Source organism: Schistocerca cancellata, chromosome 10, assembly GCF_023864275.1.
Source record: "Schistocerca cancellata isolate TAMUIC-IGC-003103 chromosome 10, iqSchCanc2.1, whole genome shotgun sequence".
Taxonomy (NCBI): domain Eukaryota; kingdom Metazoa; phylum Arthropoda; class Insecta; order Orthoptera; family Acrididae; genus Schistocerca; species Schistocerca cancellata.
Window position 1 is genome coordinate 162,872,531 of NC_064635.1, and position 18,111 is coordinate 162,890,641.

Sequence of the window (18,111 nt, forward strand, 5' to 3'; positions counted from 1 at the left end):
ACCTGGCCAGACTGTGGTGAGTGTAGTTTTAGTTATGTTTAGCACTGTTCGTGTGTGACACTGTACTACTGAGGCTCTGACAGCCTAGCGTACAACGAATAAGGCTGTCCATCCTATGACGACATACACATTCCGGAGATGTCCATATTTCTATCATCCACATATAAGAATACTGGTTTAAATGGACAATGTGGACTAATACACTTACTTACAGTAATCAAAAATCAATTCCTATATCTGGAGGGCTCACAGTTGAAGTTAACAAAGTTCCTTTTTACTGTTTCTCAAGAGAACCTATCCTTTCCTTGGTGTAGTACTGAAGTAAGTCCATAGCTGAATTTTCATTAGCCAGATAGCTCTTTCTCTCAAAAGTAGTCAATTGTTTCCAGAGCTGTAGTGGACCAAATCCACATTAGCCTTGTTTTTACGATACAAATTCACAATGCATCATGCATTATTAGCAAGTATTTGAGAGAGAAATTGTGAAAGAAATGTACTTCTGTTTACAGACTCTTACACAGGAAAAAATCAAATCATCAAAATGGCCCTAACTGATTAAACTAGATCGAGCACCTGACCTTAAAAATAGAAACTATAGATTAGAAGTAATTCTCCATGCTTTTCTAGCAATTTGCTGACATTCTTTAATTGTTAGCTGTACTGTCATATTGCCAACATCACATGATATTTTCACAACTTGATTCCGTCCCCTTGGCGAGTGCTATCTTTGACTGATCGTCAGGTGGAGTGTCCATAATTTGTACACTTCTACCTTCCCAATCTATCTGCAGTCTGCTCCCACAGTTGTCCACAGAGCCTGACATTCCGAACATTATCTGCAGCTGCAGGCTCCAAAAGGAAAACTGTATCCACCAGTACACCTGACAACTTGAGAATGCACAGATAAAAAGTTCAGTAGCATTTGACAATTCACTCATTCCTGAAGATGTTGAAGCTAGTATGACAGAACAATACATTTACATCCCAAATGATTTGATTAAAATTGCAATATCAGCACAGAGGAATAAAATTAAATTCACATTAGCTTTAATGTTCAGAAATCTATTTCTAAGCACTATATCTTTGGAAAACTTCCCAATAAAGTTACTACACAAGGACAAACATAAGCTGGCTGAGATTACAATCAACTCTGTACTTCCTTTTGAGGGATTAATCTAGAAAAGAAGGGCAACGGCAGCTTCCACAAGATCTAGAAAACATGCTCTATATTTTCTTGATCAGTCCAGAACATTAATGAGGGTGCAGAGTATAACCGCCATGGACAGGACTGACTTTTCATCAATTGTGACAATGGGTGAGCCTGAATGCTATTTTTTTAATCTGGAAACAAAGTGCCTGTTCATTTAACCGAAACACACAATAGTTAGCACTGCCAAAAAAATTACTAGCAAGCACCAGTGGTGAAAAACTGATTAACTTTGTTGCTAAAGGCACTACGGTGACAGGAGCATCCTACCGAGACATTACAAAGAGCAATGTATCTTAAGCATTGCAAGGAAAAGCTGTGTGTGCGTGTGCCCTTTCACCAACACCAGTACACAACACTGCTGTTTCTTCGTGACAATAACTGAAATCATTACCCATGTTGCCTATTTACCTAACAGGACTCTTAGCGACTTTTGGATGTTTCCAATGACGAAAGACACACTCTTGAGTTGCACATTCACTAGCCGTGCTGCTAATGTTTCAGCAATTTTCCAGTGATTAAACAAGACTCATGAAGATGCATTCACAGCAGCCACGGGCTCATGGCATCGACATTGTGAAACATTTACACATCTGCAGGGAGATTATGATAAGTGACACTTGTTTCACAGTCTGTGTGTGATTAGTTTGTGAGGAAAAAATCTGAGGTGTTATAACTTTCATGCACCTTATAAAGCCAATACTGATCGTAAGACCAATTTCAAATACTTTCTTGTAAGTTTCATTGTGAAGGTGAACATGACATAGCTACATTTTATCCTGCAAACTACAACTAAGGAGTTATGATGAGATGATTAGATCCCGTACTCAGTTCCCAACACATCTAAAAATTGAAAATTATTTAAATTGTATTGTTGAGCCAGCCAACTACTTTTACCTTTTCAGTCAATATGCTCCATGGCAATCAATAGTGTCTAGGCACCATAACACTGACTGATGAAAAGGCAGGAGACACTAAGTGTTACAGAAGCTGATAAATGACAGCAGATACCAATTACAGATAATGAGATTTTTCCAATATAAAAGTATGATAAAACCTACAGAATAATCATTGTTTGTTATAGTAACAAAGACAGACAATAATCCTAATCAGTAAGTTATATTATGAGAAATTCTAATAATAGAGAGGCATAACACAGTAAAACAAGAAACAAATCGGGCATCTTAAAGATTATATGATTGCAACCTGAAACAGCAATTACTAAGAGCAAAACTAATAAAAACAACACAAGATGTTGCAGATACGACGGGTCGTCAAAGCCTTAATTATTACCAGCTAGAAAAAAAGAATGAAGTTACATAATTAATTTTTTGTACAAATAGTTATCAAGTGTAAGTTAGTGAACAATCATTTGGTTCATAGTGCTGCCCAGAGGTTACAAAAATACAATCAAAAGGCTAGGCAACTAATGTTTCATGCTGGCCAGTTGGCCATGGTAAAAACTCATCCTGGAGTTCAAAAATCAATAAAGAAACTAGAAATATATATTATCAGAACTCTAATAATAAGAGAAATACCACATCCAAAGGCCTAACATCTAAGAATCCTGTTATAGGAATCATTGAAGAATGTTAATAGTTATGCCTGTGCACTTGAGGAAATTATTGTCTCAAGCACAGCCAAATTAACAAGAAAAATCTTTCAAAGGCAGAGATAAGACTGCAATATCAGAAATGCCTTTGCATTTAGCTTCTATGGTGAACAAGCCAACAAGAGCACCAAGTGTCACAAGCGAAGGTGGTAACCTAACAGAGCAAGACTCCCACACTGTAGTATACAAAATGTTCTCTTTAATAAAAATCCCAATACAATAACTTTGTTATTGTACTTACACATTTAATCATTGTATATTAACATTATATATAATATATTTGATCTGCAGGATGAAGTATTTTAATAAAATGGAATAAGATGATGAAACTATGTGATCAAGATACTAATAGTTTTCATATTACTGGTCTTTAGCAAGTATTTAAATACTTTTCTACAAGAAATTGATTAAGCTGTAGCATCACTATTACATGGAATTAAAATACCTATTTTTAGCAAAAACTTATATTTCTAAATATTAGTTGTTACAGAGGTTTACTTTATAAAATTCACCAAGTGACTGCTTCGCAATCCACAAAGCAACTGACTGAAAATTTATTTTCTGTTATCTATGTTTTCACATGTGAAATTATGTATACAAAACTTTGACTGCAGATTATGCGAAATTGTAATAAAACTGAAAATACCAAAAATTGCCAATGAACTATTTAAGGGCTGATGCTAGGTCAAAGCAATTAGTAGTTGTGAGGGTTGTTTTCAGGCTGTTGTCAAGGTAGAAGTGTTGATTTATAAAGCTGTAATAAAGATATCCACAGTGAAAAATTTCCAAGAAATGAAAAACAGCGTTAAATTTGGTTGTCAGAGGACTGTTTGTATAAAATGAAACTCATGACCATATAAAAGACTCCAAAGAAAAATAACCATACGGTTTCTGCAGTGAACAAAAACGATGCGCTGATTTGACAAATAATTGTTATCTTCTGTCATTAAGGTAAGTATTCTAATCCCAATAAATGATTTCATACTCCAAAAAATTTTATCATTTGCAACAATTTCTGTAAATTAAAGGAAGGATTGCAATTTCTGACCTGCAACTTTTAATCAGTTTATGTCTTAACTAGGAACTACCGTGTTACAAGGTTCGAAGATCAACATAAAACAGCAGCAACAACAGTTGGCAAGAAGGGGGAAGCTTCCCCAACTGACCAGACCAGAGCCTGTGGAATTACTAGACAACACGCACAAAACTGACTGACAACTGGAAAACTTTCAATTGACTGAAATTTCGAATTACTGGCGTTTGGATAATTGATGCCCTATATTATTTTCTGCCTCTCCACAGCACTGCAAGGTGCTGAAGTATTGTGATGGCCCTAACCATGTGGTGGCTGCTATGGGTTACTGTGTGCTCAATGTGATTGCAACTTCCTTCATCTACTGAATCAATGTGTATACGTGAACAAAAAAATTCCAGTTTTTCCCAGGAGCAAAAACATTATCCCAGGATTTAAAAAACAGTTTTTCCGTCAGAGCTGTAAAACTTACCAATTTCTTGAATAGCGAAAGTTTTATAAATCAGCATAGAACTACCCAGCACTTTAGGAAATGAAACCCAACAAAAAAACAATGCATTTCAGAAACATCTCATGCGCAACAACATTTACAGTGCCTAATTTGGTATTACCAAAACATGAACACAGATACCATCAAGTACAGATTGGTACCTTCCGAAGCATTGAAATCTAGACTGCCGCTTGCTTTTGTCAGCCAGTCATAGCTTGTGCCACCTGAACTCCTCAGCCATCAACAACACATATGAAGAGCTTAGGACACACGATGATGTGAGCCAATAGCAATATCGCTCTCAAGTAGCACGAGCACACAAGTAGGAAAAGCTAATGGTTTAAATTAATATACAGTAAAACTTGCTCAAAACGGGATCGCCTGGGGCTAAAATAATTTTCCAAATTTGACAGGTTTCCAGACTACAAAAAACTCTAGGGTATGTAAAATTTGTCAGGTATTGTGCATAAAAGCACAGTAAAAATTTTTTAATTATGCATATACTGTATTTATGTACCTGCACTCCAACACAGCATATTTTCATTCACTGTATATTGAACAAATACACTAATTGATAAATAACACAGCATTTCTATATTTTTACTCTGCAACTTTTTGCACCGTACAATACTTCCAACTAGTTGGGAGAACTTGTGTGTGCTGCAAATTTCATAACATTGTTTACACATGCCAGATATTGAAAATACCTCTACAGTTGTAAAGTTCTTTTATCATCACTATCACATGACCTGTTTCAGGCTCTTATACGCCCATCTTCAGGCGTCACACTGAAAATAGCAAGAGACAGGAGATACTTTTTACACGTAGCAATGTACATAAAAACAAAATTTTTTACGAAATAAAAAACAAAAAAAAAAAACAAAAAAAATAATAATTTCGTAACCACCGGTCGGGCTAGGTGCTGTGAAATCTATGTTAACGCAAAAGTGACGTCAGATAGTGCTACCGATGACTGCCTGTGTAGAGAAATATACAAAGAATACCACGACACTTTCACTTTGTATAGTGACTTCCCTGTCAACAGATGGCAGCACTTTTGCCACTCTGGTTTACCAGTTTGCTTTCTCCTTCGCATCCACTGCTCCATGCTCTGCACTCATTGGTAGCACAATGCGCCTCATACACGTCCACTGCGGTGCTCAGGGATCACAGCACGAAGTGGAAGTGTCGTGGTATTCTTTGTATATTTCTTGACACATGCAGTCGTCTGTAGCACTGTCTGGTGTCACTTTCACATTAACATAGATTTCACAGTACCTTACACGACCAGCAGTTTTGAATTTTTTTTTAAAACTTTTGTAAGAATTTTTTTTGTTTTTTTATGTGTATTGCTACGTGTAAAAAGTATCTTTCGCCTCTTTCTATTTTCAGTTCGACATCTGAAGACGGCAAGTAAGAGCCCGAAACTAGTCATGTGAAAATTAAAGAACTTTACAACTGCAGTGGTATTTTCAACATCTGGTTTAATGCTCAGTTGCCAATGTTCCTCCAACAGTACTGTTTATACATGTAATGGCTTTTCAGGCGTATTAATTTTTCTAGGGACATTATTTTCTTCCTCCTTTTTCTCCTCCTGCTCTTCTATTTCTTCATCATCATCCTCTCTGTTGTGGATTTCTATTAAATCTGTTGCTAAGGCGAAAGTGGAGTGAATTGACAAAGTCATCACTTCGAATGTAATCATCTGCACTACATAAAATGTTTCGCATTTGCATTAATTCAGCAATGGCTGCGGTATTTTCTTGAACTTTTTTGGCCACAGTAGTGTCTTGTTCTTGAACCCCAAACCCGGCTTTGTTGAAGCACTTTGTGACAGTTTTGGGTTTTATTTCCTTTACTGCCACACCAATCCAATTTACAGCATCCAAGACAGAAAATGAAGCGCAAGAGCAAACACACTTTCAGCTTCTTCAACAAGAAGAATGTGAGATTGCATCAGTAATCGCCTATAATGACACCTGACTGTGTAAATAACCCCCTGATCCATGGGTTGTCTGAGGCTGGATAAACCTGGAAGGAACCAAGCCAATTTAACATTTGATAATGTTACTTTTGGGTGGCAGGTTGCACTGTCTAGGAGAAGGAGAACTTGGCAATTTCCTTTTTCATTCTGGCATTGAAAGAGCCCAGCCATTCTTCCATACGACCACTCACCATGAATGCTTTTTTATTGCTTTGCACTGTGACTGCAAGCTTAATGACACCTATGTTTTTGAAACTACACAGTTTTGCCACCTTTCCACTCGCCAGTTACTTCTCCATTTCACCGAACATGTTTCCACACAACAGTACTAAGAGTCTTTCCTTGGACATTTTTCCACTGGTGCACTTTTCACTTCGAATTGCTAGCGATTTTGAAGGCAGATAGCAGTGAAACAGTCCTGTTTCTTCGGAATTTAACATTTATTTCGGGTCATAATTTACAATTAAGTTGGACAAGTATTGTCTTCCATTCTGTTGCTACACTTTCCTGCACATCCTTAGCTTCCTCACACACTATTCCACACGATGATGTGCCTAGCTTTGAAACTGTCCAGCCATCCTGTGGATGCCTTACACTTTGTAATTCCAAGCTCTTTAGCGACTTTCAGAGCCTCACTCCGCAACATGGGTCCAGATAAAGGTAAGGTTTTTTGCCCACGCATTTATGAACCATCCCACACTATTTTGTTGATTTCTTCATTTCCAGTCTTCTCCGCTTTTCTTTTCTATCTGCCCGTTCCCTTTCCTCTATTCATCCCAAATCTTATCCCTGTTTCTCAAAGCCTCATAATTGTGTGTTTTACTGCATTTGAAACCCAACATAATTTTGTGCACAGAGAGTGTCTCACTCATCTCAATTACATTAACCTTTTCGTTAAGTGTTAAGGACAATACCATTTGTTTGACATCAGGTTACCATCTCTCTTTAAGTGCTACTAGTCAACTGAAACTGGCAGAAAATAATGACGCCAGGTAAAACCACTGTTTAACAGAACAATACCCACCTCTGACTGTGCGCATTACAGCAGAGTGATGGTTGATGCACAACAATCTTCCTGTATGTACCAGCATGCCTCAGTAATGAGGAAAACAAGAAAGCCGACAAACAGAGCGCTGACGAACGAACCATTTCCATTGATGTAAGGTATCGACATCGAGCCCAACCTAGTCATTGTTGCACAGAAAGGGGCAGTTTTATGTCTGCACCAGCAACGCCGAGCTGGACCTCTTTTCTTGGCTTTGTGCCACGTAACAAGAGGCGTTAAATGTAATGCCCTTGTAGAGTCGTGAATAACTAATGAACTGTAATACCGTAGTACTGTACAGGCTCATTTCTGCATTATACAATTGATTAGTAAGTATGTTCTAAGATTTGCTTTCCATTGCCGCACTGGGCACGTTCAACTTTGTAAAAAAAAATCAGCACATAAAAGTGCACTGAATGCATCGGGACTGAAATACTTGTACAGTTTGGGCAGACTTCCAAACACAAGTAGCAATAATGTATGTACAGTAAAACTTGCTCAAATCAGCACAAGATAAGCTAAGCTCTCTCACACAATACTGGTCGTCAAACATATTGGCCCAAAAAGCACACTAAGTCAAAATGCAGAAAGCATATGGGAAAACTGCGAACATCTACAACGAAATGTGCACGAATATCAAAACAAAAATTCTACACTATGCGACTGTCATCAAACCTGAAACACTGTAGGCAAGAGATACCCTAAACCTCAATTACAAAGAGGATCTCAACAACACCAAAAAAGTTTAAAGGAAAATCATTTAAAAATCCTGATTCCAAAGGTCACACACGAATATCAGCTACATTCAAACACGATAACGGAAAAATACTTCAACACTTAAAAAGGCTTCCGCAAATGATGACTGAAGTTCTATTGACGCAACATGAGACTGAGTGACAACAGATTAACAAAAATAATTATAACGTACTCACAGAAACTAAAAACAACGACAGTCTGGCTCAAACTGATCTCAAAAACGCCAACATCACACCCACAGACATTGCAGATCGAACAATATTCAGAAGATCCACTGCTGGGAAGTTGCACCAGAAGAACCACCCAGATCTACTGGAAAACAGACTGAAGAACATCGAGCTTAACATAGTGAGAGGATGAAACAATTCTGGAAGGACAAGAAAAAATAGAAACCACAGATTCACTTTATGTGATCCTCCATGGGTCTAAACAATTGAAATAAAGAAATAAATAAATATAGCAAGAGATGCTGGACATAAGGAGAAACAATTATAGCTGTACAGCAGAGTGGTGGTCAGAGGAAAGAGGTGGCAACTCAAGAGAAGAGGAACACATTCAGTCTGGTTGAATAATGAATGGGAAGCAACAGGAACTATCTACAAGGAAAAGAATGAATAGAGGAGAAAAATAAGGATAGCAACAAATGAAGCATGGGACAGGACATGTGCCAATGTCAATAGCAAACTAGGATATGAGAGAGCAAAAGAAACACTGTCATTATTAAGAGGGCTATATACGCAAAAGCTGCGAGAACTATTGAGGATTGTGTTATAGACACACGAGAAATTTTGGGAAAATAATTAAAAACAAGCTGGAAATGAATTTTAAAACTAAGGAAGTACAATGAGACTTCACAGCTGGTAGATCATGTGCAGACAATATTTTCACATTAGGAGATATCTCAGAGAAACATAGGGAAAAAACAAAACATAGGATTAATTTTCAGTGATTTAGAAAAGCACATGAAAAAGTCTCAAGGAAACTACTTTGGGGAGCATTATACATTGCAAATGAAGATCCCTTTAATTAAAATAAACAAGAAATATATAAAGGTAACACATGCCAAGTGAAAACTGGTAATACACTTTCACAGAAATTTAGATCAAGGTTTCCCCATGCCACCAACATTATTTAAAATCCATAGAGACATTAGCCCTAAGATGTCATTTTGTACGTGCAATAGGATGGGTCAAGAAATTAAAGATGGAGTTTGCTTACATCACCTACTATTTGCTGTAGTTATAGCACAAGACAGGGAGGAAGCAAATTCTATACGTAATCAGTTAGCAATGGAATACAGAAAACGAATTAATTATGAGAAAAAAGAATACCTCACTTATGATCTAAATGACCTACACAGAGGAAAGAGAATTAAGAAGGCCAGTACTTTCTGTTATTTGGGATTAATTTTAGAGATGGAGGGAAAAATCAGGTAGAAAATAATAAAAGAATTAGCAGTGGAAGGAAGGTCATTGGGATGACCAACTCAATTTTACAGAGTAGAAATGTAATAAACCGAATCAAAATAATATTATATAAATATAATAGAGGGAAACATTCCACGTGGGAAAAATATATCTAAAAACAAAGATGATGAGACTTACCAAACAAAAGCGCTGGCAGGTCGATAGACACACAAACAAACACAAACATACACACAAAATTAAAGCTTTCGCAACAAACAGTTGCTTCGTCAGGAAAGAGGGAAGGAGAGGGAAAGATGAAAGGATGTGGGTTTTAAGGGAGAGGGTAAGGAGTCATTCCAATCCCGGGAGCGGAAAGACTTACCTTAGGGGGAAAAAAGGACAGGTATACACTCGTATACACTCGCGCGCGCACACACACACACGCACACACACACACACACACACACACACACACGCACACACGCACACACGCACACACGCACACACACACACACACACACACACACACATCCGTACATACACAGACACAAGCAGACATTTTCAAAGTGTCTGCTTGTGCCCGCGCGCGTGTGTGTGTGTGTGTGTGTGTGCGCGCGCGCGCGCAAGAAACAGAAATGGAATTCTGCAGGAGACCAGCAAGAATTTCTAGAAAACGGAAAATCAGAAACGAGAAAATAATAAAAAGAATGGAAGTAAGAGGAAGAATACATGACATGACATAACATAACAGATACAAGGAAGTTACAATGGTAGGAGCATTTAAGATGAACAAAGGAAGCCAGAATATCAAAAATGATCTTGAAATGGGAACCAGAGCGAAAGAAGAGGACAACCGTTGACCACTTGGTTCCAAAATGTACAACAATGAGAAGACTTGGCACAGAGGAACACTGTATACAATATCAAAACACCTGGGCAGACATCCAGAGGAGATAAATTAAGATCTTATGTAGCAGATGTAATACTTTCCAGGAATTTGTTACACTGAGAAAAACCTTTGTATAAAGGGAACTCTCAATATATAATAAAATTATCTTTCAGTAGCAGGCTAAAGTAAAATTCTTTGTTAGATTATTTGTCCTCACCAATCAAAATTACAAAAATTTAACTGAAAACTAAAACTATGTAAAATTCCCATATTCTAAAAAATTTAAAGGTTTTTCCAATCTTCTCACAAATGAGAAAATTCATGGGTTTCTCCTAGATTTCTTGGTTGTGCTGGGGCATGCATGTCCTGGAAAATACACAGCAGATTTCCACAAGTAGTGGAACTAAACCTTACTTAGTAAATTCTACACTACAATCCCATAAAAAGAACGTAAGTATTCTGCCCACAGGTTGTGTGTGTGTGTGTGTGTGTGTGTGTGTGTGTGTGTGTGTGTGTGTGTGTAGTGGTATATTGGAGATGGGCAGGCAATATGTTCCCTCCGCAAACACTATTTCGTAAGGAAGTGAAGGGGAGAGGAGCCAGCAAAAACAATACTAGGCAGGCAGAAGTCTCATCTGCAACATTTTCTTCACTATGTTTTATTCAGCAATGTGAAAACAAGAACAAAGAGGGGAGAAAGGGTGGGGGAGACAGATGAGAGATAACTGCAGTAAACACACAATTTAAGCAACTGAAATGATGATAAATGGAGCTTGCTTTAAAATTATTGCATCTCAGGGACAGAACAACAGTGAAACACTTGTAATGACACAGAATTGCTCATATGAAATATACAGCGAGTGCCTCGATATGACTCAGTAGAAAATAATTGAGTACCTATGTAAGTAATCTAACAAAGTGTGTTATTCAATTCACAATTTAGTCAACTGATTGCATTTGCTGTAGAGCAGTTGCCATGTGCCAGTTTTTGAGTATGGTTTCAGAGGTCTCAGGATGTTGGAGAAAACATGGCATGCAGCTGAAGTAGTAGTTACCTGCAGGTTAAGTATCCCATAACTCCACTTCAGTTTGCTGTAGAACCTGATGCAGTATGAAGTCTAGAATGCTTTTAGAGTATCCAAGGATTTTATATTGTTAGTAATTTCTCTTTGAAATGAACTCTGAGTAAAAAGTGAACCATTTGGTTAATGTCTGGCAATACTCGGCTCGAAATAGTTTCAGGTAAAATCTGGTTGCAATAACAAGCCTGAACACTATCTTCTTACTGTAATTAGCAGAGGAATTGACAGAAGTCGTAAGTCTGTTTTTGATAGGTAGAACAAGTTGGGAATGACGCTGCCATCTCATTATTTGATATTTACGAGTGTCAAAGCCACACAAGTTAATGAACTGAAAGAAAATATTTATTGAAATTGGATTGCACTGAAACATGGCCAAGGAGAATGGCAGACACACTTAAGGGTTAGCTAGAGTGCAGATTGTAAGGGCATCGTCTTCTACAACTTTGAACAGCTCATCATCTGAAAGTGAGTCACAGCTTCACACCTTCTCCCAGGTCATGGACACCAGAGCACAAATAAAATTGCTATGATAATGTGGCAGAGGGGTGAGGAGGGCAGTGCTGTTGGCACATAACCAGCTACTTTTCAACAAGGCTCTGCCATACCTGCAGAATGCGCAACACACTGAGCACACGCTGTCACAGAAAGAACTTCCATCAGCTGGAAACTGGCCCCTACTACTAAACTTGTTGAAACATCAATCGCAATGTTATTTTAATCCAAGCACAACATTAAATCTTTAACAGGAACCTCCCTGGAGTTGGGAAGAATTTATTGTCAGTCAAGATTCCCCAGCAGAGGTTAACAAAGATTATTGGTGATAAGCATAAGGTTCCAATTCTGAGCATCAGCCCCTACACACATTTACATGCCTATGAAGATTTGTATTAAGGTATACACCACTGTATATTCATTCGGCCCACAAACATTTCTTGAACAGCAACTATTACTATCATACAAATGGAATATTGAACTTTCTTACAGTAAATCTATTTACTTACACTATCTGTTGGGGTACCTTTTCAGTACCTCCCATCATGGGCTCGAGCACATTTTCTTTGTATGTCTGCGTCCATACACCAATTGGTAACTCTGTTATTTCCACTTTATCCTCTCCTAAGACTGATATCTCACCATAAACAGCATATCTGTTATCAGCAAAAGGCTCAATGACTCCTTTGTAGTTCTTATACCACGGAATCTGAAATAGTGTTTTAATATCATAACATGTTTAGGCAATCTTAACTCACTAGTTCATTCCACACATTTCACAGATACTGGTACTGGTGTCTCAATTCTATGATAACACTTTTTTTGGTGTGTGTGTGTGTGTGTGTGTGTGTGTGTGTGTGTGTGTTTTTTTAATGCCATGTAATTAGTAGAATTCAGAAACTACAAAATAAACACAAAAAGATAATTTATATGACACTACATGTCGGACCATTTATTAGCAGCGTATGAAACAACTGGAGATAACAGATGCTTGACCCCTTCCTTCATTTGTCAATCTTATGAAGCAGGCCAATCAGACCTAGGAGTCCACATGACTCCACTCCATCTTCTAATTAACCTCACACAAACAGAGCTTTGGAGGAGCTAGTAGTGAACAATAACAGGACAACAAAGAACTGGAGCACAGGTGACACAAAAGTATCAAAACAGCTGAATGTTCAACTTTAACGAATTTAATGTGTCTTTCAGGAAAGTGGAATAAAAGAAAACAGGACAAAGAATGCAGTTATGGAGCTACTTTTTCTCATTCTATATTGAGCCCTACTCCCTTTGTAATTTTCACCCACCAAATGCCTGCACAGCCTGAAGCAGCAATGAAACTTACATAAACTCACTGATACAAATACAAGGAGTTACCACGGCTGTATAAAACCCAACAACCTGTTTTGTTATGTGAAATATTTAGAAAATATAAAGAACAAACAAGAAGTTGGAATCTGTGTTTACAGAAAATGGACACTACGAGAAGCAGATCCGTCAAGCTATGGTTTTTTTTTTTTTTTTTTTTTTTTTTTTGGTGGTTTTAGGGCGCACAACTTCAATGGTCATTAAGCGCCCTGCCGACGTTAAGAATGCACCGCGAGGCACAAGTTTAAAACAACAACTAAAAGGGAAAACACGATAAAAGACAGACTGACAGGCATAGGAGTAAAAAACAGCATCATCAAATGTCCTTAGTGAGGTTCGTCAAATTGATAAAACTAAGAACACGAGCAGCTGCTCGTGGGTCATCCGCTAAAACGGCATCTAAAGTACATGGCAGGTTAAGATCGAGACACAGTGCGTTAAAATCCGGACACGACAGTAAAATGTGGCGGACAGTCAGCAATTGCCCACGCGGGCAGAAAGGCGCCGGCGCAGCCGTCAGCAGATGGCGATGGCTGAAACGGCAGTGTCCAATTCTTAACCGGGCCAAAACTATCTCCTCCCGCCGAGAAGGGCATGAGGAGGACGTCCAAGCCACGGGAACAGGTTTCAAGGCCCGAAGCTTGTTGGCTGTAAGGGCAGCCCAATCGGCATGCCACAGCAATAAAATGCGCCGACAAATAACCTGCTAAAATCTGACGAAGGGACACAACAAGAAGCTGTCCGAGGCTGGAGGACCGCAGCCTTGGCCGCGGCATCGGCAGCTTCGTTCCCAGGGATACTGACATGGCCAGGGACCCACATAAAGCTAACCGGGGAACCGACGTCCACCAGCTGCCGAAGAGAGCGTTGGATCCGGTGCACGAAAGGGTGAACCGGATACGGATCACTGAGGCTCTGGATGGCGCTCAGGGAATCAGAGCAGATGACATAAGCAGAATGTCGGCGGCGGCAGATGTAAAGAACAGCCTGGTAGAGGGCAAAGAGCTCAGCTGTGAAGACCGAACAATGGCCATGGAGCCGGTATTTGAAACTTTGTGCCCCGACAAGAAAGGAACACCCGACCCAGTCATTGATCTTAGAGCCATCTGTATAAATGAAAGTCACATTGATGAACTTCGAACGAAGTTCCAAAAAACGGGAGTGTTAGACCGAACCGGGGGTAACCTCTTTTGGGAGCGAGCTGAGGTCAAGGTGAACGCAGACCTGAGCCTGGAGCAAAGGTGGCGTGTGGCTCTCGCCCACTCGAAAGGTTGCAGGGAGTGAAAAATTAAGGTGTTGAAGGAGGCGACGAAAGCGAAATCCAGGGGATAGCAGGGCAGAGACATACAACCTGTATTGACGGTCGAGAGAGTCGTCAAAAAAGGAACGATAAGACGGATGGTCGGGCATTGACAGTAGCCGACAGGCATACCGACAAAGCAGTATATCGCGCCGGTAGGTGAGTGGCAATTCACCAGCGTCAGCATGAAGACTCTCTACGGGACTAGTATAAAATGCTCCGATCACAAGTCGTAAACCCCGATGTTTTATGGAGTTGAGGCGGCGTAAGATGGATGGCCGTGCAGAGGAGTATACGAAGCTCCCATAATCCAGCTTGGAGTGGACGATCGACCGATATAGACGAAGTAGGACGGTTCGATCCGCTCCCCACGACATACCACTGAGAACACGGAGGACAATTTAAAGAACGGGTACAACGGGCGGCCAAATATGACATGTGGAGACCAGCTAAGTTTCCTGTCAAATCTAAGGCCTAAAAATTTGGTTGTCTCCACGATTGGGAGAGCAACGGGACCGTGTCGTAAGGACGGTGGGATAAACTCTTTGTAGCGCCAGAAGTTAATACAGACCGTCTTCTCGGCAGAAAAACAGAAGCCATTGGCGACACTCCAGGAGTAAAGACGGTCAAGAGAACACTGAAGACAGCGCTCCAGGACACGTGTACACTGCGCGCTGCAATAGATGGTAAAATCGTACACGAAAAGGGAGCCTGATACATCAGCTGGGGGGCAATCCATTATTGGATTGATCGCGATGGCGAAGAGAGTGACGCTCAAAACTGAGCACTGTGGCACCCCATTCTCCTGGCGAAAGGTGTCGGACAGGACAGAACCCACACGTACCCTGAACTGTCGATCCATTAAAAAGGAACGAATAAAAAGAGGGAGGCGACCGCGAAGGCCCCATGTATGCATGGTGCGGAGAATGCCCGCCCTCCAACAGGTGTCGTAAGCTTTTTCCAAATCAAAGAACACAGCCGCGGTCGGGCGCTTCTGCAAGAAGTTATTCATAATGAAGGTCGACAAGGTAACCAGATGGTCAACAGCAGAGCGGCACCTACGAAATCCACATTGTACATTGGTAAGTAGGCGTCGAGACTCGAGCAGCCAAACCAATCGAGAGTTAACCATTCGCTCCATCACTTTACAGACACAGCTGGTAAGCGAGATAGGTCGATAACTGGAAGGCAAGTGCTTGTCCTTCCCCGGCTTAGGAATCGGGACAACAATAGACTCGCGCCAGCATGCGGGAACATGTCCCTCAATCCAGATGCGATTGTAAGTACGAAGAAGAAAACCTTTACCCGCAGGAGAAAGGTTCTTCAGCATCTGAATATGAATAGAATCAGGCCCTGGAGCGGAGGACCATGATCGGCCAAGTGCAATTTCGAGTTCCCGCATGGTGAATGGGGCATTATAACTTTCACGATTCGAGGAGCAGAAGTTAGGTGGCGTAGCCTCCTCTGCCTGTTTGCGGGGGAGGAAGGCAGGGTGGTAATGAGCGGAGCTCGAAACCTCTGCGAAAAAGCGGCCGAAGGCATTGGAGACATCCTCAGGGGCCACAAGGACGTCATTCGCGACCGTCAAGCCAGAAACTGGTGAGTGGACCTTAGTGCCAGATAGCCGGCGCAGGCTAACCCAGACAACAGAAGAAGGAGTAAAACTGTTGAAGGTGCTTGTGAAAGCAGCCCAGCTGGCTTTCTTGCTTTCTTTAATAATACGACGACACTGAGCACGTAATCGTTTATAATTGATACAATTCACCACTGTAGGGTGGCGTTTAAATGTGCGTAAAGCACGTCGACGAGCACGTAAAGCGTCTCTACATGCTGCGGTCCACCAGTGGACCGGTACAAGACGTGGAGAAGAAGTAGGGTGAGGGATGGAATATTCAGCAGCAGCGAGAATGACTTCCGTGAGGTGTGCGACCTGACGATCACAGCTTGTGAAGGTTTGATCCTGAAAGGTCGCCCTGGAAGAGAAGAGCCCCAGTCTGCCTTGGAGATGGTCCAACTAGAGGAGCACGGAGAGGGGGTATGCTGCAGGAGATGGATAACACACGGGAAGTGGTCGCTCGAATATGTATCCGAAAGGGCATACCACTCAAACCGGCGTGCAAGCTGGGGAGTACATATAGAGAGGTCTAAATGGGAATAGGTGTGAGATGTGTCCGAAAGAAAAGTAGGGGCACCAGTATTGAGGCAGACAAGATTGAGCTGGTTGAAAAGGTCTGCTAACAGGGAGCCCCTCGGGCAGGATGCTGGAGAGCCCCAAAGGGGATGGTGGGCATTGAAGTCTCCAGTTAACAAAAATGGTGCAGGTAGCTGAGCAATAAGTTGCATCATGTCTGCCCTGGTAACGGCAGATGACGATGGAGTGTAAACGGTACAAATGGAAAATGTAAAAGTGGGGAGAGTAATGCGGATGGCAACTGCCTGCAGGCCGGTGTGCAACGTGATGGGATCTTAGTAAATATCATCCCGGACCAGCAACATAACCCCTCCATGAGCTGGGATCCCTACCACAGGGGGCAGGTCAAAACGCACAGAGGTGTAGTGTGCCAAGTCAATTTGATCGCATGGGCGTAGCTTCGTTTCCTGGAGGGCCACGACGAGCGGACGGTGCAAGCGGAGCAGCAACTTCAAGTCCTCTCGGTTGGAGCGAATGCTGCGAATATTCCAGTGAATAAGTGCCATCGTAAGAAAAGGAAGATGAAAGAAGGGGTCACCTCGAAGGCCGCTGAGGGCCTGGCTTCGAGCGAGCACTGCCGCCGCTATCAGTAGGCGGACAGTCATCGTCCATTGGGTCTATAGGTTCATCGGCCATCTTGGGAGGATGGCCGGGAGGGGGAGCTTCCTCCGCCGGTGAACGGCCAGATGTACGGCTACCAGCGGTGCGGCCAGGCGAAACGGATGACGGCCTGGGGCGGCAACCGCTGGGTGGCGCAGGAGAAGAGGTGCGCCGTGGCGGAGAAGGAGAACTGTGCTTCCTATGAGCCTTCTTGGAAGGACGTTTGGTGGAAGTACCGGTCGAAGGCTGGGAGGTCGAGGTACGTAGGAAGTCTGCATCGGACTTCTGGGTCTTCGTCTTAGCAGAAGCTGATGAAGGGGCTGGTGTCTGTGGGGTGATGGGAGGAAGAGGAGACGTCGACCGCACGATCTTAGCACTGGCCGAACGGACGACCGTGGTGCTGAAGATCAGATCGCATGTCTGGGTTGCCACCTCCCTGGTAGTCCGAGGAGAGGCGAGGACAGTACTGTATTTCCCCGCTGGGAGCAGCACGGGCTTCCTACTAGCCAATAGCTTGCGAGCAGCCGAGGTGGACACTTTCTCTTTGACCCGAATTTCTTGGATACAGCGTTCTTCCTTATAGACAGGACAGTCGCGGGAGGATGCGGCATGGTCACCCTGACAGTTCACACAACGAGGAGACGGAGGTGGACAGT

General features: G+C 41.5%; 1 protein-coding gene across 1 annotated transcript in view; it reads right to left on the reverse strand.

Moving 5' to 3' along the window:
- Positions 1-18,111, reverse strand: part of LOC126106860 (DNA topoisomerase 2-like) — a 184,878-nt gene that overhangs the window by 83,122 nt on the left and 83,645 nt on the right. Inside the window, exon 16 of the mRNA XM_049913258.1 lies at positions 12,506-12,705. Coding sequence (XP_049769215.1) covers positions 12,506-12,705 — 200 coding nt within the window. The remainder of the gene's footprint in view (positions 1-12,505; positions 12,706-18,111) is intronic.